Source organism: Suricata suricatta, chromosome 4 (genome assembly GCF_006229205.1).
Source record: "Suricata suricatta isolate VVHF042 chromosome 4, meerkat_22Aug2017_6uvM2_HiC, whole genome shotgun sequence".
Taxonomy (NCBI): domain Eukaryota; kingdom Metazoa; phylum Chordata; class Mammalia; order Carnivora; family Herpestidae; genus Suricata; species Suricata suricatta.
Genome location: NC_043703.1, coordinates 114,837,976 through 114,860,705, shown reverse-complemented (window position 1 = coordinate 114,860,705; position 22,730 = coordinate 114,837,976). Strand labels below are relative to the sequence as shown.

The 22,730-nt window shown below is 54.3% G+C and overlaps 1 protein-coding gene across 1 annotated transcript in view; it reads right to left on the bottom strand.

Moving 5' to 3' along the window:
• The window catches only part of DYSF (dysferlin), a 209,043-nt gene that overhangs the window by 53,241 nt on the left and 133,072 nt on the right, over nt 1-22,730 (bottom strand). Inside the window, exons 35-41 of the mRNA XM_029938519.1 lie at nt 20,319-20,459; nt 19,495-19,524; nt 17,397-17,426; nt 8,836-8,937; nt 8,567-8,728; nt 7,367-7,532; nt 6,808-6,884 (exon numbers count right to left, since the gene is read on the bottom strand). Of these exons, the coding sequence (XP_029794379.1) occupies nt 6,808-6,884; nt 7,367-7,532; nt 8,567-8,728; nt 8,836-8,937; nt 17,397-17,426; nt 19,495-19,524; nt 20,319-20,459 (708 nt within the window). The remainder of the gene's footprint in view (nt 1-6,807; nt 6,885-7,366; nt 7,533-8,566; nt 8,729-8,835; nt 8,938-17,396; nt 17,427-19,494; nt 19,525-20,318; nt 20,460-22,730) is intronic.

The following is a 22,730-nucleotide window of genomic DNA, read 5'->3' as shown; positions in this document are numbered from 1 at the left end:
AGTATGGAGGAGGTGCAGGCCATGCATACCCGGCACAGGTGAGGCGTGCAGAAGGGACTCAGCCAATGCCTGTCTCTTGCCCTCGTTCTCACTTCCCTTGGCACCACTGACTCAATGCCCTCACTGCCTTTCAAACCTCCCCATCACAGACATACTCCAAGACCCCATGATCCCTGGTGGTTTCCCTAACAGCTGAACTATACCGAGCCCTGCTTGGACATGGTTCCTAAACCGGTACCTGCTTCTGAGTCTTTTTTCTCTAAGGACAAGAGCCAGAGCATCATACGGCTTCCCTGAAGTCTATATAAGTCTTTTAGTCCAACATGCCATTGCTATATTAGAGAAAACCTTCTGCATCCTTTTCTGGCTTCAGATCCTTGCCTGGAATCTTCTGGTACTGTGACTCAATACTTTATTGTGTGAATCCCTGGGTTGCAGGGTCCAGAGGGCTTCAGGGGTCAGGACTGGGGACAAGAGACCACTACAATGGTCCCAGAGAAGGTGATGAGGCCCTGGGTGGATGAGTACTAGTCTAGATAGACAAAGACAGGAGATGCATTCCAGACATAGAGGCTAACAAGTACAAAGGAGCAGGGGTGCCTGGGTGGCTCAGTCAGGTAAGTGTCTGACTCTTGATTTTGGCTCAGGTCACGATCTCACAGTTTATGAGGTCAAGCCCCACCTTGGGCTCTGTGCTGACAATGCAGAGCCTGCTTGGGAGTCTCTCTTTCCCTCTCTCTCTGTCCTATCTCCACTTGCACTACTCTGCTCTTTCTCTCTCTCTTAAAATAAATAAACTTTTTTTTAAAAAATGCAAAGGGATAAAGGAACAAAATACAGCACATTCAAGAGAGCTAATGGCTCAGCTTTGGAAGGCAGGCACTGGGCAGGGGGCAAATAACGCTGGAGGGCTCAGGAGACCAGCAGGAATGCAGACTCCCAGGGATAAGCCCTCTTGGCCTTTGAGCCCTGAGCAGGGGGCTCTGAGAGACTCCATAGAAGGCTGAGCCCTAGGCAGCCCCTCCCCTCCTTGGCAGAAAGAGGCTGGGAGACACACTCACCTAGAGATCAGGAAGGGCTCAAGAAAGACAGGATGAAGACAGCTGAGACCCAGAGGGGAGTCTTGGAGCCCACAGACCCATCCCTGCTTTGTGAAGAAGGCATCACTGAGGGGGACCCTAGCCTCCCCTAAACTAGCCATATGGCTGTTCAGAGCCAGAAGCACCGGCAGGAGGACAGAATGGCCGGTGGGCACCAGGCCAGGCCGCTGGATGGAGCTGGAGGGCTGGCCACATGTTGGTGGATGTGGTATGACCCCTGGCATAGACTGGATGAACTCCACACAACCCCCGGGGCCGCCTCTACCCCTCCTGCTCTCATCCTGAGCCTCACAGAAGCCTTATTGTTATTTTTAATACAGTTTGTTTTTAGAAAGGTGAGAGGGAAACCGGCAGTTCACCAGAGTAAAAGGGAGAAAAAATAAAGCTAAACATAGTGCTCCAAAGATCTGGTCCCGCTTCCGAAATTACACGTTCTCCTTTGGGACTCAGGCATAATTTGCCGCTCCAGTTCTGGGAGCACGTTGCCACCTTCACAGCGTCCCAGAGACTATAACTGGAGCAGCAGGCTCAAAATGAGCCCAAGCTGGGGAGCTGGGGAGCTGGGGAGCGGCCAGCCTCAGCACCCCACCCCACAGATCGGGGAGCAGGTCTTCACGCCTTCCGACGCCTTCTCCACCCTGGCCAGCATTTCCTCCACTACCTGCCCCCCCCCCCCCGCACACACACACACACACACACACACACACACACACACAGTCCCCTGCCAAGCCTCTGCTCCCCCTCCTCTGCCCACCACGAAAGCCCTCCTCTGCCCTCTCTGCTGTTCTAACTCCACCAGCCTTTACAGCCTCTCATCTGGCCACCTGCTCCCCAGAAGCTCTCTGGACCACTCAGCCCACGTCAACCCACAGGGCCAAGAGAGTCCGCAGTCCTGGGCCCTTGCTGACAAAGCATCTCATTGGAGATCAACTACATACGTCTCATCTCTCCCAACCAGCGTGAAAATGTCAAGGTGTCCTCCTCTTTATCCCTCTTCAACATGCACATAGTCCCCACCCCCAGACCCAGAAATTCTCCTTCTCTGGAGACTTACAGAGGAGACCCCCTACCCAGGGTGGTCTCTCAGAATGATGGGCAAGAATCACCCTTGAGTGGGTGACTCCAGCGCCCGCAGGGTGGGTGGGTGTGGAATGGGCAGGGCACCTCTACTTTGAGCTTCAAGACCCTCTGCAGGAGATGAGGGGAGTGTGCTCTGGGTGTGTGCTGCACACTCTTTCTCTCCCCCTCTTCTTAGTCAGAACACCAAGAACCAGTAATGAAAAAGCAGATTAGTAAACAGAGACCTCAATTTTGTTTTCAGGAGAGAGAGAGAGTCTGACTCAGAGTCACAGACAGAAAGAGAAGCCCGGGGGAAAGGAAAGGATGGAGAAGGGTATGTTGGTAGCAGTTCTCAGACTGTGCCTTGGTTGAGGATGATGCCTATTTGTTCAGAATTATCCTATATTTTCCAAATTTTATATAATTAACATGTATTTATAACTGGAAAAAATTAATAGATGCTTTAAAATTTTTTTAACATTTTATTTATTTATTTTTAAACAATTTTTTCTTATTTTTTTATGTCTTTATTTTGAGAGAGAGAGACAGAGAGTGAGCTGGGGAGGGGCAGAGAGAGAGAGAGACACAGAATCCAAAGCAGGCTCCAGGATCTGTCAGCACAGAGCCCGATGCGGGGTCAAACCCAAGGACTGTGAGATCATGACCTGAGCCGAAGCTGGACACTTAACCGACTGAGCCACCCAGGCGCCCCCATTTTATTTATTTTTGAGAGACAGACAGAGACAGAGTGTAAGTGGGAGAGGGGCAGAGAGAGCTGGAGACAGAATCTGAAGCAGGCTCTGGGCTCTGAGCTGTCAACACAGAGTCCGACATGGCGCTCAAATCCACAAACCGTGAGATTATGACCTGAGCCAAAGTTGGAAGCTTATTAACCAACTGAGCCACCCAGACACCCCACTATATCCTTTTTTAATTTTAATTTTTTAAATTCTTTTTACTTATTCTTAAGAGATAAAGAGAGACAGAGCATGAGCAGGGGAAAGGCAGAGAGAGAGGGAGACACAGAATCAAAAGCAGGATCCAGGCTCCAACCTGTCAGCAGCACAGAGCCTGATGTGGGGCTTAAACTCACAAATTGCGAGATCATGACCTGAGCCAAAGTTGGATACCCAACCGACTGAACCACCCAGGCACCCCAATATAATCTTTTTTAAAGCAGAGCACTAAATGGAATGAAATAACCTCTGTGCCCCCTCTTTGAGGATATACCCAGGCCTGCTCTCAGAATGTTCAAAGTCAAGGCCATGATTCCTGCAACACCACTACTGAGTCTAGACGCACCCTCAGGAGCTTGCACACACAGCTGTTCCCAGCCTCCCCCACCTCACACACACACTCATGTGTATACACCACACACACATGCACACACACACTACCCCACCCCCAGGCTACAGATCTAAAACCTACACAAAGGATAGGCACACAAACCGAGAATAAACAGGAATTATTTCCTGTGAGCCTATCTCCTCCTAGCCTTGATCACCAGAGAGGAGTTCAAGAGGCCAGGCACCTACTCACATGGGACCCTCCTCACCCCAAGATGGGTGCTGACCTAGGAGCCCTACAAGGTCGAGTGGACAGATCTGCTTATAGGTACATTTTGGACCATCTCTAGAATTGACCACTCCTGACAGAAACCGAACATTTCTAGAAACCTGAAAAACTCTCTGCCATGAGTTTCAGCCCAATGACAACATCAGAAAGAATGTGAGATGACATTTCTGATGTGTGCCACTTACACCAGGAAATGAGCCAATGATAAGAAGGTTCATAAGTGGAGAGAATGTACAACCAAGGAAGGGGATGGAAGGGACCAAGACAGAAGCCAATCTCATGAGAGCATGTGTGAAGCTGGGGAGGAGTCCTGAGCAGGGTCCACAGCCAGGACCAAGTGTGTTCAGCAGTGAGGGTCACGTCGCCATGAGCATGAAACCAGCTGCTGAGAAACATGGGTCAGACAAAGAGGAACCAAAATTCTGCCAGATGTCTTGTCCCGCCAGCCCCCAGAGGGCAAAGACTTGTATTCTATCTGGGGAAAGGGATAAGGATGTAAGCCCAGCCAGAATTATCGGGCACACCATTTAGAACACGTATCCATTGCCTCCTGGATATGCGTCTCCATGGCTGGGCCTCTCAAGTGCCACAGGGTGTGCTGGAAGGACAGAAGGGGCAAAAGATTTCCTGATCAACCAAATATGATCCATGGATCTCAGAGAAAAACATAGTACAAAATTGGTTTTCCCAAGTCCCCATCAGACCAGGGCTTCCTGTAGACCAGGACTGGTCTCCCTGCTGGCCTCGAGGTTCCTTGAGAGTAGGACTAGGTCTCCTCAGTCAGACAGGGAGCTCAGTGAGGGCAAGGTCCAAGCCTCCTCCATCGGAGTAGCAGGTCTCACTTCTTCCTTCTCCCAGCCCACCTCTGAGGCCCTGTGAGCCCAGGCCCTCCTCGTGTGGCCACGCCTCCAGGAGTCCAGATCCCAGCTTCCCACCCTTCGCCTGGCCAGCAGCTCTAGCTAGAGTGGCCATGTGCTCCCACAAAGAGCGCAGACCCTGCACTGGCTCAGACCCCAGCCCCGGTTCACTCATGTCAACGCCGGGAGGACATCCAGACTGGGCCTCCTCACCGTCTGCCTCTGGCTGTGCTTGTAGCCAGCAGGACTCAAAATAATCCCTCCCCATCTGAGTCTTTAGACACTTTGAGGGCAGCACACACGGAACGGAAATCCTGCTGGGCAAGCCCTGCACTTCCCCGCACAGACTCAGACGGCCCATTGAGGGGGCGGCAAACAGGAGCCAGGACTGGGCAGCCTGGAGTTTGGGGCTAATTATCTGCCTAATTCAGCTGCAAACACCCACCCAGGCCAGAAGGCACTAGTATTAAATGTAGCTGAATCTCGGGTAGGGCCATCCAAAATTTCCACTTGAGTTTTCCCAGTCTAGAGAAGCTCCTTCTTAGACCCATACAGAGAGTAGACAGGCCATGCATCCATCCATCCTTCCACCCACACATCCACCCATCCAGGTAGACTTCACTGAGCACCTCCTTAAAGCCAGTCCTGTGTTGGGCGTTGAGGACTTACAAGGAATGCACTCCAGTGACTGCCCTGAGCCTGGTCTGGGGACCATGCTGACACTTGCAGAGACAATTAAGACCTAAGGCAAAGGCAGGGACCAACATACAGACAAGACCTGCAGGAAGAGGCTGGGGGGTAAGGAGGAGCCGGGGATGAATCCTGTGACTACACCTAAGCTGAGTCTTAAAGGATGGCCAGGAGAAGAACAGAAGGTGTCCCTGGCAGAAAGGATGGTGGGCAAAACCCTGGCGAGTCAGAGTTGGGAGAAGCGAAGAGCGCGGTCCCGGTGAGGATTCTTAGAATCAGAGAACCCACAGAGCAAGACCTCAGCTCGGCTCAGCAGCAGTGAGGCCCAGGCACACAGCAGACATGCTCCGTGGGAGTGGTAGAAAGATGACAGATGCACAATTGGAAAAGAAGCAGAAATCAGCCCCACGTGTCAAAGGGAAGACCTGGGATGGGGCAGCTGGGAGGGGCCTGAGTCCACATTAGCACCCCAGTGGGTTCTCTTGCTCCCAAGGCCAGTATTTGTTTGGTGGTTTAAAGAAACCAGAACCTCCCTAAATGGGATGCCATCTCTGGGTGAATAAACAGGCCAAGAGCCCGAGGACACAAGTATTGTCTACACAGGCTGCAGGCTCTCCCTCCCGGCAGTTGGGCAGCTCTGGGAAGCCAGCCCCAGATGCCAGGAGAGTGACCAGCATCATGCAAAGCCGGGAGTGGGGGTGACAACCTGGAACACACGAAGGTCAAGGCTAGTGCTCACAGTGAGGCCTTTCTCCATCTCCACCATGGGAAGGCCTGGGTGACCTTGGCCCTACAGGAACTAGAGCAGCCCTGGGCCCAAGGTGGGGAGAAGGCCCCTTGCTCAGAGATGCCACACACCTCCTGCCATTCTGTTCAGCACTGGAGTCTGGGTGACCAGTTGGCCCTAAGTTGCTGAGTACCTAGCAAAAGCATGCTTCTTACCCGCCCACAGGGGTGGATGCCCTTGGAATACGATCTCCCTCCTGCCCTACTTTCTCTCTCTGTTCCTGGAAGGGGGTGGAATGCGGCAAGAGGGACTACTGGCTTGAACACAGACCCCTCTTTTTCAGCTGCCTCCAAGGTGCTACCAGGCATGAGCCCACAGAAGAATTCACCCCTGTGGAGAGTTGTGGCTGGCATAAGAAGATGGGCTGCCGCATCCCCAAGACTGCCTGCTCACTCCCACCCGCCTTCCTTCACGCTTATTTGCTGCTCCACCATGATTTCCAGAGTGACCTGCAGGGAGAGGCCTTAACACGGCCCTCTAGATAGAGGGCCCATTTTTTTCCCCCATGGTTCAAGGGAAATGATTGGGTCTTGCCCAGGAGCCCACCCACAGACTTCCCCAACGCCTCCACCCCACTCCTGACCAGACTGAAAGCTCGCATCTGGGTTCCTCCACCTGTATAGTGTCCAGCCACCAGGGAGGGAGATGTCTGATAGAGGCTGTGTGATAAGGAGGGGGGAGGGGCAGCCAAGACCAATGGAGCTGGCATCTCTCCCAGGGTACCCAGTTCTCATCTTACCTGGATGGGGATGAGGGGCTCCTTGTCATCAATGTCAATGAGCACGTCCTCCCCAGGACTGAGTAAACTCACATCATCTGTAGGGAAGAGCAGTGTCCAGGCCTGAGAGAGGCTCCCTCAGGAGGCTTGTCCCTCTCCAGCCACAAGACTCAGCCAGGATACTGAGCCAAAAGGCCCTCCACCTGCCACACTTCTCAATCTGTGTCTTTCTCCTCCTCCCACCCAGTTCTTCCCTTTTCCCATCTCTGTCTCTCCCACCTTCCCTCACATTCTCTGTCTACCCAGTTCTCTCTCTCCCTCCTCATCCCATGGAATCCATGCCTTTCTCTCTCCCTCAACTCCTCCCCTAAGTTCTCCCTCCGCAGCCCTGGCCTCTCAGTAGCCCTGAGCTAGGAGATGCCCTGAGGAAGGCAAGATGCCCACCCTTCTGGCCAGCTGAGCAGAAACACTTCCCACTCACGTCCTGGTAAGAGGACAGCCTCAGGACGCATCTCAGCTGGGAGCCCCGCCTGCCCCGGCCCCTCGGCCCCACCCTCTCCATCAACAGTGCCATCCCTACCTGGGCCACCCTGTGGGGACGGACTCTCCTCGGAGTACTGGTCACACATGAAGCTCTCCAGCGAGCGGACGGTACACTGGCCCACCACAGGCCGGCGGCCAAACTGACGGTTATCAATGACCTTGATCACGACGGGGGGACAATAGAGCTCCTCCCTGGGCAGCATCTGGGCAGAGCAGGAAGGAAGCGCTGGACAGTGCCCTGCACCCACCTCTGGGAGGTTTGCGGTGGGCGGGAGGGCTCTCCTTCACTGGACAAGCTCAAAGAGCAGAGAACGACCATAAACCTGCTCATAACCCTCAATAGCCATAAATCCAAAGGGGTGGTTGGCTGAGCCCAGGTGATGGCCAGGGGACAGAAGCCACACACCTTTTTGGTCTGCCTCCTGAATGCCATACGCATTTTTCACACAGCTTTACCTTCCAAACAATCTAGCTCAGCCCAAAGTTACAGCAAGTCTACTTTCCCTGAACCTTCACTGGCTGGGGAGGGGAAGAAGGGAGAAGTTGGCCCAGGACTCAACATTTCTTGCAGACAGTCCCCCCCAAGTGGATACTCAAGAGTTGGCTCACAGACCCAGATTCTACCCTCCCAACCCCAGCCCCAAAAGCACTTTGAACACAATTTGAAATAATTTATATGCTCTCCTTCGGTGGCGGCTTTGGCTCAGCCAAGAGGAGGCTCCTGTTGACAGCCACTGGCCTGGAATTTCTACAGTGCTTTCATCTTGCAAACCATTTTCCTTTCCTCAGACTTGCCTTACTCTGGCCACTAGGCCCAGGCAGTCCGGGGAGCTATAGAGGGCTGGGGGCCTGAGGGCGTTGGGGTGAGCCCACAGCAAGGCTGGGGGAGGACCCAGACAGGGAGGATTTGGAAGAACCATGGAAGAAACCCTGGGGGGAGCTGCAGTGGGCTGAGAACTGACCTAGAGGGAACGGTGGGTCCCTAGGACTTCTGTGCAGTCGGGATCTAGGCAGGAAGGAGAGAGCTACCCCATCTGGGCTGCCCACAGGCTTCCACTCTTGCAGCGAGGAAAGCGTGAGCTCTGCCTCCCCATCTTCACAGACAGATGAGGTGGGAGAGATGCCATGACCTAGCCAGGATCCCACAAGGAGGCAGAGCAGACTCCCGAGCTGCCCAGGGTCCTGAGGAAAAGCCTACACACTGGAAGGAAGGAGACAGTAGGGAGGCCAGGCTCACCACTTCCATGAAGAGGGTACAGATGTCAAAGTTGGGGTTCTTCCGGAGGTTCTTGATGACACAGGACTGCACCGTCTGGCCCCCACACTCCACCACAAGGCTGGGGGAGGAGATACTGGCCAGCTGGTAACTCTTCATGTTCCGCAGGCCCCATGCCAGGATCTGAGGACACAGAGGGAGGAGAGCAGCTGGAAAAGGCCCCAAGAAAGGCTGGGAGCCAGAGGGGGAAGGGCCAAGCTGCCCCCTCCCCCAGCCCAAGCCAGGCTCACCTCTATGGCAGTACGCTGGAGCACTGGTTTGATGTTCTGGGGAACCATGTAGATGTTGGCCTCCCTCTGAGGGGGTGGGTAGGGCAGGTCTGTGTCCTCCGACTGCAGGGGATGGCAGGTAGGACAGAGAAAATGGTGGGAGGAAGGCCAGAGAGATTAAAAAAAAAGGGGGGGGAGGACAAGTCGAGGCAGAAAGGACACGCATGGAGAGACAGAAACAGAGAGGCAGAGGCACACAAGTAGGCGAATGGACAGGCAAAAATGAGAAAACCAAGTCAGTTTTTGCCAGGTACCATCTTCATCAGGATCATAATTTGAGCAGCCTGGCCCAGGATTCAGGCCACCCTGTTTCAGATGAACCCCAGGTGACCCCTCCTCCATAACACAGCCTCTGATGCATCAGTGAGCTGCTCGGGGTCTCCCCATCTCTGACACACACAACCATGCATGCGCACATGCACGTACGCACACACACTGCCCACTTCCATCCTGGCGTGTCCATGCCAGCCCCTCTTGGTCCCAGAGAGGACCATGCACCCTCCCACTAGTCTGCTTGTCCTGCCTCCAGGCTCAGAGCCTCCCAAGGTGCCATCCACCCTAGTGTCCCAGCTCCCTCCCCCACACCACACCCGGCACCTGCCAGCCCCACACCCCCACCTCTCGTCTCTGGCCACCGTGAGGACAGAACCTTTGCTCTGTGAGCCAGAAAGATAATTCACAAACAGGAGAAGGGGACAGAAGTGCCATGGTCCCCAGGGGGCTGCTGAGGAGGCTCCTTCACTGCCACAGACCAGAGATGAGAACAGAATGTGTCAACTCTGCCTATAAGGGTTTGCCAGAAACACTTGGGCAGGAATCCTCAGTGATCACAAAGAAATCCATGAGGCAGCAGCCAGGGCAAGGCAGGCAGGTCACTGTGGACTGAACTACCAGGTCTCACAAAGGTTAAGAACACGCTCTGTTCCACCAACTACCGAGTCAGGCAAGTTAATTTCACCTCTCTGTGGCTTGCCTTTTTTCATCTATAAAACGGCTATTGAAAGTTACCAACCTCTTAAGTGTGAGGCCTGAAGAAGTTAACACAACACTTAGAAGAATGCTTGGTTCACATGAACCCTCAACAGGTCTACTAGCCCGCGTGGCACCTTTGTGACAATTAAAGAAAGATGTCCCTTTCTTAAGACTCTACTTCCATGTCAGAAAATCATCGTATTTTACTAGTTTATTAGAACAAGACACTTTACTGCCACCTACTGGAAAATTTTATAATAAATACAAATATGTGGTGTCTGCACTGGAAATTGCATCTCTTTAGACACAGTGCCCTTGTGCAGTGCACAACCTACACGTCCATACAGGAAGGCCTTGACACTCAGGAAATGTTGACTATAAATAAAAGGACTCTGCTGGATACTTTACAGAGATTGCCTTGTGTGATCTCATTTATTAAACAATAGAATGACTAGATTAATCCTCCAAGTGACTTGCTTTGGGGTCCCTTTTCAAAGGATGGTGCATGTACAAACTCTGACGTAGATGGTGGGAGCGCTGGAGCACTGACACATACTGGCTTCCTCCTGCCACAACCAACCCCAGCTGTCACTCCTGCGTGGTGACACACCGATTACACTACACTTCCCTGACCTGCAGTGGTAAGAAGCTCATTTCTAGAATCAGACAGACCTCAGTTCCAGTTCCAGCCCTGCTGCTTTCTAGCTGTTTGACCTTGGGCAAATTACTCAACGTCTGTGACTCATTACCCTCATGTGAAGATCCAGGGTAACAATACCCTCACGAGCTCGCTCCAATAATTCAATAAGAGAACAAACATAACATGTCTGGCACCCAGGAGCTGCTTACTAAACTGCAGTGACTGTAAGGATTACATTATTGTTGTCGGTACCATTGTGTTTACCATTAGTGCTGTTGATCTCCGAGGGTGACTTGAGGAGAACCAAGCCCCCAGAAGCATCTCTCAGAACAACACTGGCTTCACAACGATCCCTGTGTCACGAGGGCATAGAGTGAGGGAATTCAGTCTTGCTCCAGACCTTCGGTGCAGGTGGGGTGGTGCAGGAAGCGCCTACGTTTGTGGACTGGTGAGAGACCAGTGCTGTCAGGAGGAGAGGTGGTGTGCACCTCACAGCTCACACGAGGAGGGCCCTGGAGGCAGGGCCCTTTAAAAGAAGGGTTTTGTTTGAAGGCCTGCTCAGGGTCTGTTCATGGCCCTGCTTAAGGCTGATACCAAGCTCAGTGTAGGGGGGCCCAAGGCCAAAAACTCAAGGTGAAAAGGAGCGAACAGAAGGGCTCAGGGAAACAGAAAGATCAAACCTTTGTCACATGCTTGTAACATTCTCCTAAATCGCCAGAAAAAACCATTCATACATTCCCCTGCCCAGAACATTCCTGTCTGGGCCCCCAAACTCTGGGAAGTGTCCCTCTGATTCCTGTTCATCCCTCATTTCCACATTCCATCTTTCCTCCCGGCTCTGTTGAGCTCCATGGTGATGCTCCTCTCTACAGGCTGAGGACCAGGGTCTCCATTTTCAGGAACCTGCTTATAAGGAGGACAGGAAACAAGAACCAAGAAGGCTAGGCTCCAGTACCGTTTGGAGGAGGCCCTGCAGGAAGAAGGCAGGTGCACACAGCTGTGGAGCACCAGGCCCGGCGGAAGCAGGAGGGAGAAACAAGCAGAGACAGTGGTTAGAGGTGCATCCACCGGCAGCTTCCTCGGCACAGCATGAGGCCACCATTCTCATCCCAATGTGATCTCCATCCCCTTCACTGTCCCCAGGGCTCCAGGGACATCTTTTCTTCCTGCCTCTGTAGCCCATCCTCCACCTCCCACCTGGCCTGCATGCCACCAACACTGTCTTCTGCCCCCTCCCCACTGTGCATCCTGCACTGCTCATCCCTGTCCCCCACCCCCAGCCATGGAGTTATTGCTGTACATCTATAACTAAAGGCTGTCTTGTTCTTTGACCCTGCCCCATCCTGTCCCCTCCCCCCCCAATTCTTCACACTATCTGCTGGATCTTTCCCTTCCCCATTTAAAGATGGTCTCCCAGATCCATCCTAAGCCGCTCTCTGAGTCTTCCAGCAGCCTCCCTACCTCTCCTCTCTCTTCCTGAAAAGTTCTGCTTCCATCCACTGCCTCTCAAGTTCGCTTGCATGAATGAGACCCTCTGCGCAGTACACGCAGCTTGGCCCCCTGCACCCCTGTGCTGGAAACTTCTCTGTCCAGAGTCACAACAACCTGCTTGTAGCTCAGCCTCCCATCCCTCCCACTCCCTCAGCCACATGAGGCCAGCTGACCTCGGCCTTCTTCCTGAAACCAGCTCTCTGGCTCCTCTCCACTGCCCCTTCACCTTCTCCACCCTGCTCTGCTGATTGAGTCTCCTCCTGTGCCCGCCCCTCTCCTGGCATCTCCCCTGAGCCCCAGACCCACATTCCCAACCTCTTACTGCTCAGTTCCCCTGAGTGCCCTACTGGCCCCTAACACTGAACTGGTCCCAAACTGGATTCTCTAATTTTCCCCTCAAAACGTGCCCCCTCAGAAACCAACCCCGCCACCCACCTTGACAATCAAGCCAAAAAGCCCTGCGCCACCCTTGGCTCCCTTCTCCCACATCACCGTGTCCAACTGACCACCTGGGGCCTTGGTGACTCTGTCTCCCAAACTTCTCGCTTACCCACCCACTAGTCTCCTTCCCTCAGTTCGCACCCGTACCCTCTCCTGCCTGCATTCACCAGCATCCCCCTAAGTGGTCTCCTTGCCTCTGGTGTTGCAAATCCCTTCCCAAGAGCCAGTGCATGCTGTACTCTGCAGCCAGCGGGAACTTTCTAAGGCTGTCATTCTGTTATAAACCCGTCCAGCGTTCCCCAGCCACTCAGGATGAAGCCCATACTCCTGGACATGGCCTCCATGACCCTCATCTTCTAGTTCCTTCTGACTTCCCTGGTCTCGTCTCTCACTAGGTAGCCTTTCCTCCCGGGGTCCCGGAGAGCGAGGAGAGCCACCTCCCATACATGCTCAACACCAGCCCTTCTGAGCACTAGCAGGTTGCAGGAGGCGGCACGTTCTCTTTGCCTTGGAGGCCTGGAGTTGCTGGTCCCTCTGTCTGAAATGCTCGTCTGCCCATGTGGCTACATCTTACTCAGACTCCAGATCTCCATTTAAATCTTCCCTGGTGTCTTGAGCTCAAGGTAAGCTTCCACAGCAACGTGACTCACTCCCACTGGGAGACACCCCACCCCGTGCCATCTCTGTGTTGAACCCACAGTGCTGCACACAGGAACCACAGGGACTGAAAGCCCTGTCCTGGAACTGCAGGACTATGAGTGGGTAACTGAGGGGAGAAAGGGTGGGTGCCTGGTTGAATAAAGAAGGACTCCGGCATACTCTCCCCTCCTTCCCAGCACTCCTGTCTGCGCCAGCCTGCTTTGTGGGTCCTCCCCAACCCCCTCCGCAGTGCCTGCTTGTCACTCCCTCTGAATGGCTTCCCATATCACCCACCTTCCTGAATCTAACACATCTTACAGGGCCTCGTTCAAGTTTTCCATCCTCCAGAAACTTCCAACCTCCCAACCACTCCAGAAACTTCTCATCACCCTACTCTCTGACTTCTTTTTACCTCTAAGTGATACTGTGGCCCAGTTTCCCAAGGTCCTGGCGGGGCTCTGACATCTCCCTGTGAGAGTCCCATGGCCCTGGCCAGACAATCAACTCCTAAACCTGAGTTTCCTAACCTCCTACTGGTCCAGCCAACCAGGAGGGGTTCAACACCTCCTTCCAGGACAGAGATTCTCAGTGGGGCTGGGCTGCGGTGATCCTTACCACATCTGGGGAAGCATATCAGCATTGCGGGTCAGAGGGTAGATGCAGACCTAAAGTGTCACCAGGATGTCCTAATTCACTGTCATAGGTGAGACAGGGACTCTGAGGACCACAGACCTCAAGGGCAGCCATACAAGAAGTCTAATTAGATGAAGCCACATTTGACCAATCCCCTCCTTGCTCACCCTCCCCTCCCACCCTGAAAGCATGGCTGCTCCACCAATGGCCCCGACAGGTGTGCAGGGTGTATACTGAGCTGCCTCAGATCAAGGGGCAAGGACTCAGGGATAGGGGAGGCGCTCTTCCCCGCCAGAGCACAATCCACCCTTATGCTCCCTTCAATCTATCTGTCCAGCAGGCCAGCTCAGTACAGAGAGCTGAGAACAAGGCACGAGGGGGGCTTCCTCTCCCAGGTTCTAGGGCCACCACACGAGGCAGACATTCATTTCCAGGGTGGGTCTGAGGGAAGGGTTGAGCTCCCCCAGCCACCTAGGTTGTCCTGTCACCAGTAGCCCATGGACTACACCCGACCCCACTCACCCAGCAGGGCACAGTCAGAGGACCCTCTGGACCTTCAGATCGTGGCTCCTCGGGGAGGGGAGCTCCAGGCAGGGGCAGCCAGGCATGCTGGGAGGGCTCCATTGTCTGCCTGCCCCACCCAGCTCGTTAGGAACAACATGTTGCTCTAATTACACTTCCCAGGAAAAACAGTGTTTTAAATTAAGGCCTTGGGGGAGGGAGAGGGGGGATGGGGGGACCACTGGGTTTATTTTCCTGATTGCAAAACACCAAAATTTTCCTTCTGGTGGATTTGGGGGTGCGGGAGAGTACCTCGTGTACATCTCAGATTAAAAGCCATACCCAGGATTTGGAAAGGGATAGAGTGACATCTGGTTGACCCCCTGAGTCCTCGCTGAAAACATCCATGGAGCATGCAGTCCCTTCTACCAGGGCATTCCCCACCACGGAGCAGGAAAGAAGAAGCAGAACCAAGGGTTCTGAACCACGCCCCCTTCGATGGTCAAGTCTGCAAGCCCCAGCTCACCCCAGGTGGGATCTCTCTCTCTCTCTGCACATGCTACACGTCCTTGGGGCCCCTGGTTGTTAAGGAAACCGCCACCTCTTCCGCTGTCCATGTGTGCATGTGTGTATTCTTGCGCGTGTACACACTCATACACACTCACACGTGCATGTGCACGCTCTCCAGTCCTCAGGAAATCTAAAATTGCAGTTTCTTTGAACTCATTCCCCTTGGCAGCATGGATCGCCTTTGTTCTCCAGACAAAAAGGAAAAGAAACGAGACAGAGGGCTCAGAAGAGGCGGGGAGAAGGAGGGAGAGAGGGAGCCAGAGGCCAAGGAGCAAACAGAGGAAGAGGGAAACAGGAAGGGAGAGTGGGAAGAGGGGAAAATGGGCAAGGCTCAGGAAGAGGGGGGGATTCTTACTCTGACAGAAGCACAGAGCTGGGGAAGGAAGTCCTCCCCTCACCCATGCTTTCTGCAAGGACCCAGGTCTCCCAGACGTCACCACAGCCTCAAAGACACAAGAGACCTAGTTCCCCACCAGAGCCTCCCAGAGAGGACTGCTCCAGATGGACATAAAGCCTGGGGGAGGGGTAATCATGACACCCAACAAACTGGCCTCAGGCAGTGCCAGGCTCCCAGCCCAAAACACTGCCACCTAGACCCCTTCCCCAACCCCATCTGCCAATCCCTGCTTCCGATGCTAGCTCAGTGTCACCTCCTCCAGAAAGCCATCCCCACCGTCCTCCATCTGCTCAGGGAGCCATCAGCACAGCACGGCACAGGCACATGTCATTCCCAGACACCCCCACACAGGCATGGGATGCACCTGCTGGAGGCATTCCCCTCCAGAAAGGCCATCCTTAAACCACCCTTCAGAGTCATAGAAGCCTCTTATCTGTCCTGCCCCTTGCTCCCCAAACCCGTGCCCCCCTGCAGCCTCGCAGCTCCTAACGACACCATCTGCCCTGTCTGCTCCCAGACTCTGGAGGGCCTCTGTGGGCAGTGGCCCAGAAGCTAAGCTGCCCGTGTGCCTTTTCACAGCCCTCAGGGAAAGCAGGAGCGCCCTTCACAGGGATCAGGCTGGGAGCCTGGAGGGTGCTGAATGGGGGATACGGGCAGGAGCTTAGCCACAGCAAAGACGAAAAGCTAAGGTGTCAGGCTTCCTTCAGGACAGCAGTAAAGCTGGACTAGCCTGCCCTACCCCGTCCCTGGGGACCCTCAAAACTAAACAGGACCCAGGACCTTGGCATGAGGCTCAGCCTATAAGTGCAGGCAAAACAACTGAGCTGTGGAGCCCCAGGGCTGGGGGAGGGGCCCCTGAGAAAGAGGGGTCCACAAGGTCATCTTCAGGGGTTGTTCCCTGAACCAGCTGCTCCAGTCATCCCACCGGGCCTCAGACCCTCTGAACCTGCTGACTCAGCCCAGCCCTGTGCCCAGCAGACCCCCAAGATTTGCTGTCCTCTGGCCCTGCTGACCCACACCCCGCCTCAGTCTGTGGCCTGGCTGGTTCTGCAGCAGGACACTTGGCTCTCTTCGGGGTCTGGCCCAAAAGCGGCAAATTTTGATTTGCTTCCTGACAGTGAGACCACAGCCAGATCCCTGCTCTCGGAATCTGAGCCTTCACTGTTACATATTACAAATCCAGTTATTAAGGACTTTAACTTTTTTTTAATAACTCATCCCTGGGCTGGGTCTTCTTCAGAGCAGGCTGTGGGTTTTGGCCACAAAGTGCTCTCAATCAAGAGAAAGGGCTCCGTGCTGCTTCCCTGGACAGGGCTCCGCTCCCCTTTCCAAATCGGCAGTCTTTCGCAACTGCGGCCAGAAGCAGGAGGCTGCCTGTCAGGCCTAATTATGGCCAGCTCACTTGGCGGACCCCACCTCGGTCTGGGAGCAAAAGGAAGTGAGGTAAGGGGCGCGGGGCCTGCGGATCCCACATCCTGACCCTGCACTTCGAGTCCAAATTGCACTGAAAATGTCAAATGATGTCCGCTCCCAGCCTGGGGATTCCCTGATGGCAGGAAGTGGCTGCCCTTTACCCAGTCCATCTGACCAGGGCTCTCCTTCCTGTCTTCCTGCCCAGGCCTCTACCCCCACTCACCCATAGGACCTGCTCACCGATGTGTAGGAGACCGTAAGGGAAGGGGCTCCTCGGCCCTCATGGCAAAGGATAGAGCCTTGCTTCCTCTGGAAGGAAACCTCAGTCTCCTTCTGAAACCTAGGAATCCCCAACCCCACCGGGCCCTAAAGCAGCCACATCCTAAACTGGTGCTTGGCTCCGGGGGCCCAAGGCACGTTTCCTGTCTTCCTACAGCAATGTCTGGCCTCATGCTACCTTCACCAGAAAGGCTTCCTTGATGACTCTAGCCCCTTATGAACATTTTATTCTTGAAAACATGCCACCTGGTACTCAGCCAGATGAGACTCTGTGATTCTGCCAGGAGGTCTGGGTGAATCCAGCCTCCAACAGGGCAGCAAGCCTTCTGGGGCCCAAATCATACCAGGACACACCCCAGGCAGCCGTGGATCCGCACAGAATGTGAGGAAGGAAATCCAGTCAGATCTCTGAGTGGCAGATGCCCACTGGGGCACCAGGAACCCAGAAGGCTCTGGGGCACTTTCCCAGAGACAGTCTTTCTCCTTCCCTCTGTCCCTGCCCTCCTACTCCCAGCTCCAGGCCACAGCTGTGAGGGTTCAGCTCACCTCTTCCAGGATCCCTGATGTATCCTGCACCTGGGCCGCACCATGGGATAGTCCACATCCAGAAGATTGGTGGAGGGAAGAGAAGGGAGGGTAAAAGTTTACCATTAGTGACAAGGAGCGCTAGGCCGGGGCAGAGATCCGCACACCAGATGTCATCCTAAGAGAAGCCAACAGAACCCGCCTTCCACAAAGGGTAAGGGTGATAGGCTTCCAGCCATGCCCTCCACATGGTCCCTGAGAAAGAAGGTGTGATGGGTGTTGACACAGAGACTGGTGGGAGGGACCAAAGCATAAACCTCCAGCCCAGGCATCTCTAGAGGTCACAGGAGAAATGAAAAGGACAGGTGGTAGGAAGGGTCCCAGACCCTGTGCAGCAGCCCCAGGAAGCAGACAGGCCCGGCCTCCTGGAGCTGCTGTTTCTCCTGGAGCATGTGGACTTGAAGAAGCAAGAAGAAACAGCTCTGATCCTCAGAGACTGGCAGGCCTGAGAGTGGGAGCTTTGACCAGACAGGAAGGGGAGAGGGAGAAAAATTAGAGGGGGGGGAGCAGAGGGGGGAGCAAAGGACAGCCTGCAGGATAAGAACTGTCTGCAAATCGCATAGGCCACCTCGTAAGCAGAGAGGCATCCAAATGGAGCCCAAATACGACTTCTCAAAGCGGCAGCTAAGCCTGGCAGAGAACAGTACTTCCTGAATCACGTAAGCAGCGGTACCAGTAAAGGGTCTGCATTTTCTACCATGACCCCCAGAAAAAGAAAGGGGAGCAGGAATGAAGTCCCCACCACTAGCAGAGGGAGGAAAACTGGGTTATGGTGGAAATGAGGAGTTGGGGAAGAGTCTAAATCACAACTCCAGGAACTCAAGCGTGCATCGGAATCCCTTGGAGGACTTATTAATACACAGGTTCCTGGGCTACACCCGCAGGGTTCCCTGTAGTAGGTTTGAAGTGGGACCCAAGCATCAGCATTTCCTACCATATCCCAGGTGAGGCTGCACTGAAGACCATGGGGCTGAGCCGACAGTTTTCAGCCCTGGCTGCATGTTAAAATCCCCAGGACAGCACGGAAGGAGACCAATGCCTGGGTCACTCCCCCAGGGGACTCTATTCTGTTTGGTCTGGGGTGCAGCCTGGCCATTGTTGATTTCTAAAGCAAGGGATTTTTTTTGATGTATATTTATTTTGAGAGAGAGAATGAGCACAATGGGGGAGGGGCAGAGAGAGAGAGGGAGAGAGAATTCCAAGCAGGCTCTGTGCTGTCAGTGCAGAGCCTGATGCAGGACTCAAACCCAGGAACTGCTAGATCATGACCTAAGCTGAAATCAAGAATCAGATTCTCAACCAATCAAGCCACCCATGCCCCTCAGAAGGGGGTCTTGAGAGACGGGGGCAGGAAGTACGTGCTCAAACAGCAGAGGGAGAAGGAGACAAAGAATCTAAAACAGGCTCTATGCCACTGTTAGTGCAGATGCGGGGCTCAAACTCACAAACCATGAGATCATGAGCTGAGTCAAAGTCAGATGCTTAACTGACTGAGCCACCCACGCACCCTATCTAAAGCTTCCCAAGGGATTCTAATATGCCTACCACTGAGAGCCACTGGGCTGGGTGACCATGAGGTCATTTCATTCAGAGAGTCTATGATACTTAGACTTCTCAGGGAAGAAGGGTAAGAAAGACCAGAGCTGGACAGGACCCCAGCCCCTGCCCACCTTGCCCCTATAATCCCACTGAGGCCTTCCCCTGCTTGAAGGCAAGACAGGAAGGTAGTGGTATATGCCTGATGGCACTTCCTAACCCGGCAGGGGCTGCAAACCAGGAGGCTGGCAATCAGTTAAAGAAGAAAAGGTAAGGGGCATCTGGGTGGCTCAGTTGGTTAAGTGTCTGACTTTGGCTCAGGTCATGATCTCACATTCTGAGGTTTGAACCCCATGTCGGGCTCTGTGCTGACAGTTAGAACCTGGAGCCTGCTCTGGATTCTGTGTCTCCCTCTCTCTTTCTCTGTCCCTCTCCTGCTCATATGCTCACTCTCTCTCTCAAAAAATAAATAAATGTTCAAAAATTTTTAAGAAAAAGAAGAAAGGGTAAAAGCAAGACTTACCTCAAAACCAGGAATATGGTGGATGGCCGGCTAGGGTACAGAAAAAAAAAAGAGCTTTTAGTCAGGTGCTGTCACCTGAGGCCCCATCATCCCCTCCTTTCTGCCCTAGCCAGACAGATACATTTCCAACCACAACATGACACTCGTGGGACAGGTCAGTGACCAGGCAGTGCAGGGGTTTGCAGACTCTTCTCTGCAGGACCGGGGACTCCTCCGAGGCACCTGGAAGTGGTGGGCGACCGCACGGGGAAGCCAGACACCCCACCCAGAGTAGCCCTATTTCTCTCTGGCTGACATATTGAGGTTCGCATTGCAGTCAGAGCAAGTTTAGAGATATGGCTCTAAACCAAATGCCCTACCTCACGGCAGGGAAATGGCTGACTCTGGGTCACACAGCAAGGCCACAGACAAGACAGCATTAGAACAGAAGTCCTGCCCGTACCTGTCTGTGGAGATGTCCCCATCATAGTTAAGTACTCCACCACACCAGATCACAGAGGTCCTACTCCCAGAAACCGCATCAACTCAGGACCCAGGGAAAAATATATCCAACAGCCAGAGGACCCAAACATTCTAACACAGTTCAGCTTCCAACATTCTCCCCCACAGTTAGATCATGTTGTGCTTTGGGGTTCAGAAAAGATGGGCAAACCCCGCCTGACGGCAGGTGACTGTTCAGGGTTCCCCACTGAGTTCAGGGCCCTAGTCGGGGAAGGATATATGCAGCCTCTCTCCTGGGGGCATCCTCTCCCTGTGCTCCCCACATTCCCCCACTACGTACTCCCTGCCTGGGCCTCCTGGATCCAGACGTGAAGCAGCCTCACCTTCTCTCTCTGGATGAGCTCAAAAGAGGCCAGCAGCTCACCCGCTGGCTGGCTGCCCCTAATCAACGGGAACCAGGCCAGCCGGGGCATCCGTTCCAGACTGGGCTGACAGATGCAGCGTCCCATGAACTCATCTGCCCCCTAGACCAGGCACAGAGAAAAAAGTCAGCATCTCCCAGTCCAGGCTCTGGGTGGCCTCAGAGCAATCACCAGACCTGTATCTGGCCTCCTGAACTGGGGACTCAGAAAGGGACTCAGGAGTCAGGCAGCCCCCTGGTGTAGAATGGTGAGCTCTGCCCCCCGCCTTAGAAGAATGTGGGGACAGTATGCAAGTGGTCTCCTGCCACAGTTGCTAGATTTGAATTCCCTTCATGGTGGAATATCCCTCTGTATGTCTAACTCACCTTCACCTTGATTTCATCAAGGTAATTGAGCTCCAAGCCCATTAGAGACCAGAGTGGCAGCCCCCGCATCATTTCTCCAATGCCCTCAGCATAATAGTAGGGATTTGACACTTCCAAGGGCTTTTGGCTCTTCTTTAAATTCCCCCATTTCCAGCTGGGGAAACTGTGATCACTCATCAAGTTAAATGAGTCTTGTTAAAATGATGCCTTTATTTTATCATCTCCTTTGCTCAGGCACCTTCCGTGGCTCCCACTTCCTAGAGGATAGAGCCCACATCTCCTCCTGGCATGGAAGGCACCTCAGGGAGCCTGCTCGCCTCTGCTGCCCTGCCTCATTCTCTCTGCACATCCCTACTCCAGTCTGCTGGCCTCCGCTGCCCTCTCAGCCCCTGGCCTTCACATGGGGCCATCTCCCCCGGCCACACTACCCTCTGCCCTTCTTGGCTGTCACCCACAGCCCTGCCCAAGCTTGGCCCTCTGGCATGGGGTCTGTGATCTCACCGGCCTGTGATTCCAGCCTTGTGATTAGCTTCCCCAAGGGGACAGTGGCAGGACCCGGGTCTTAGCCAGATGGTGCAGCAGCCCTCACAAGCCCTAGTGCCTTGGCCAAGGCCCTCATCTGGAAAGACCCAGAGTGGAACTGGGCACCACTGCCTGCAGTCACACCACCACTTGGGACATCCCGAAGAGCCATACTGGAGCAGCCACCAGCTTCTGCACGAAGGCCCACACAGCAGGTGATCGCCCAGCATCAACCTCTCAGCACGAACAGCAGCCGGTGCTGGGAGTGGCCCTGGAGGCCCCTCTGGCCCTGGTGTTGCCCTCTAATTGCGGGCTGGCTATGGAGAGGTTGTGCAGAGGCATCCTGGGTACCCAGGCCAGCAGGAGCTCAAGGCAATGGCTATTTACCAACAGGCACGGAGTCCTTCGCTTATGTTAACAATGCACACAACCTCTGCCTCCCCCAGGACCCTGGAGCCCAACCACCCAGAAGAAGCCATGACTCTTCTCCCCCTGGGGTACCTCCAGGCACTGGGCTGCAGGGGAGAGACGGAGTCAGAGCTCATTGTAAAAGAGGAGGTGGGATGCTATCGGAAGGAAGAGAGTGTACTGCTGGCCTCCCGGCCTGCTCTGCTCTAGCACTTGCCCCTGCGCCTCTTCCTAGTCCCTGGCCCAGCACATCCCGGTCCTCCTGCCTCCCTCCTCTCCCGGCCCCAAAGGTGCCAGGCCCTGTGCTCTTCCCCAAAGAGTCCCAAGCAGACTCTTCCTCCAGTTGCTCACTCCTCTCACTGAGCCAAGGGAAGAGCTCACAGGTGGGCCTCCCCAGCCCAGGCCCACACTGCCCACCGCGAGCGGGCCCCTGCCACATGGTAGGATACCTTAAACAGCATCGCCTTGCCTCACCCTCCTTCTTAGGACACCCTCCCAGAGCACCTGACATCCGGCCATGGCGACTCTTTCTGGAAACATCTTCCAAATCCTGCCCCTCCCCTCATATCTGCTGCCACCCCCCAACCTAGGCCAGACCTCTCTGCTACACATGCTGTCAGCCAACCCAGTCTCTCCCTTCTCTTCTTTTTAAAATGTTGCTCAGATGGCCATAGATCATTCCCAGCATCTCAGGAGGTTCTGTTGGATGGCTCTGGAGGGCCCCACCCACGCTCCTGGAGGATTCTCTGCTCCGTGGGTGATTCTCAGCTCCCACCTAGACTGGGAACCCCAAGGTCAGGGCCACTCAGCCCAGCAGACAAGCACTTGATAAATGTTTATGCAGTCGATGCAGCTCTCAGATGGAGAGAAGAAACTGGCCTGGGATCTTACAAGCAGGTTAGAGGCAGAGAAACCTTGACCCACAGCCAAACACCCTTTCCAGTTCTGTCTCCTCTCTCTGCTGCCAGCACAGTACATGTGTGTGTGACAATCCATTTTTAATCACTCAAGAATAGTTTTAACTGCCCTGTAGGCTGTGGGGTCAGGGAAGAGGCCACCTGGCTGAGCAGCCCTCACA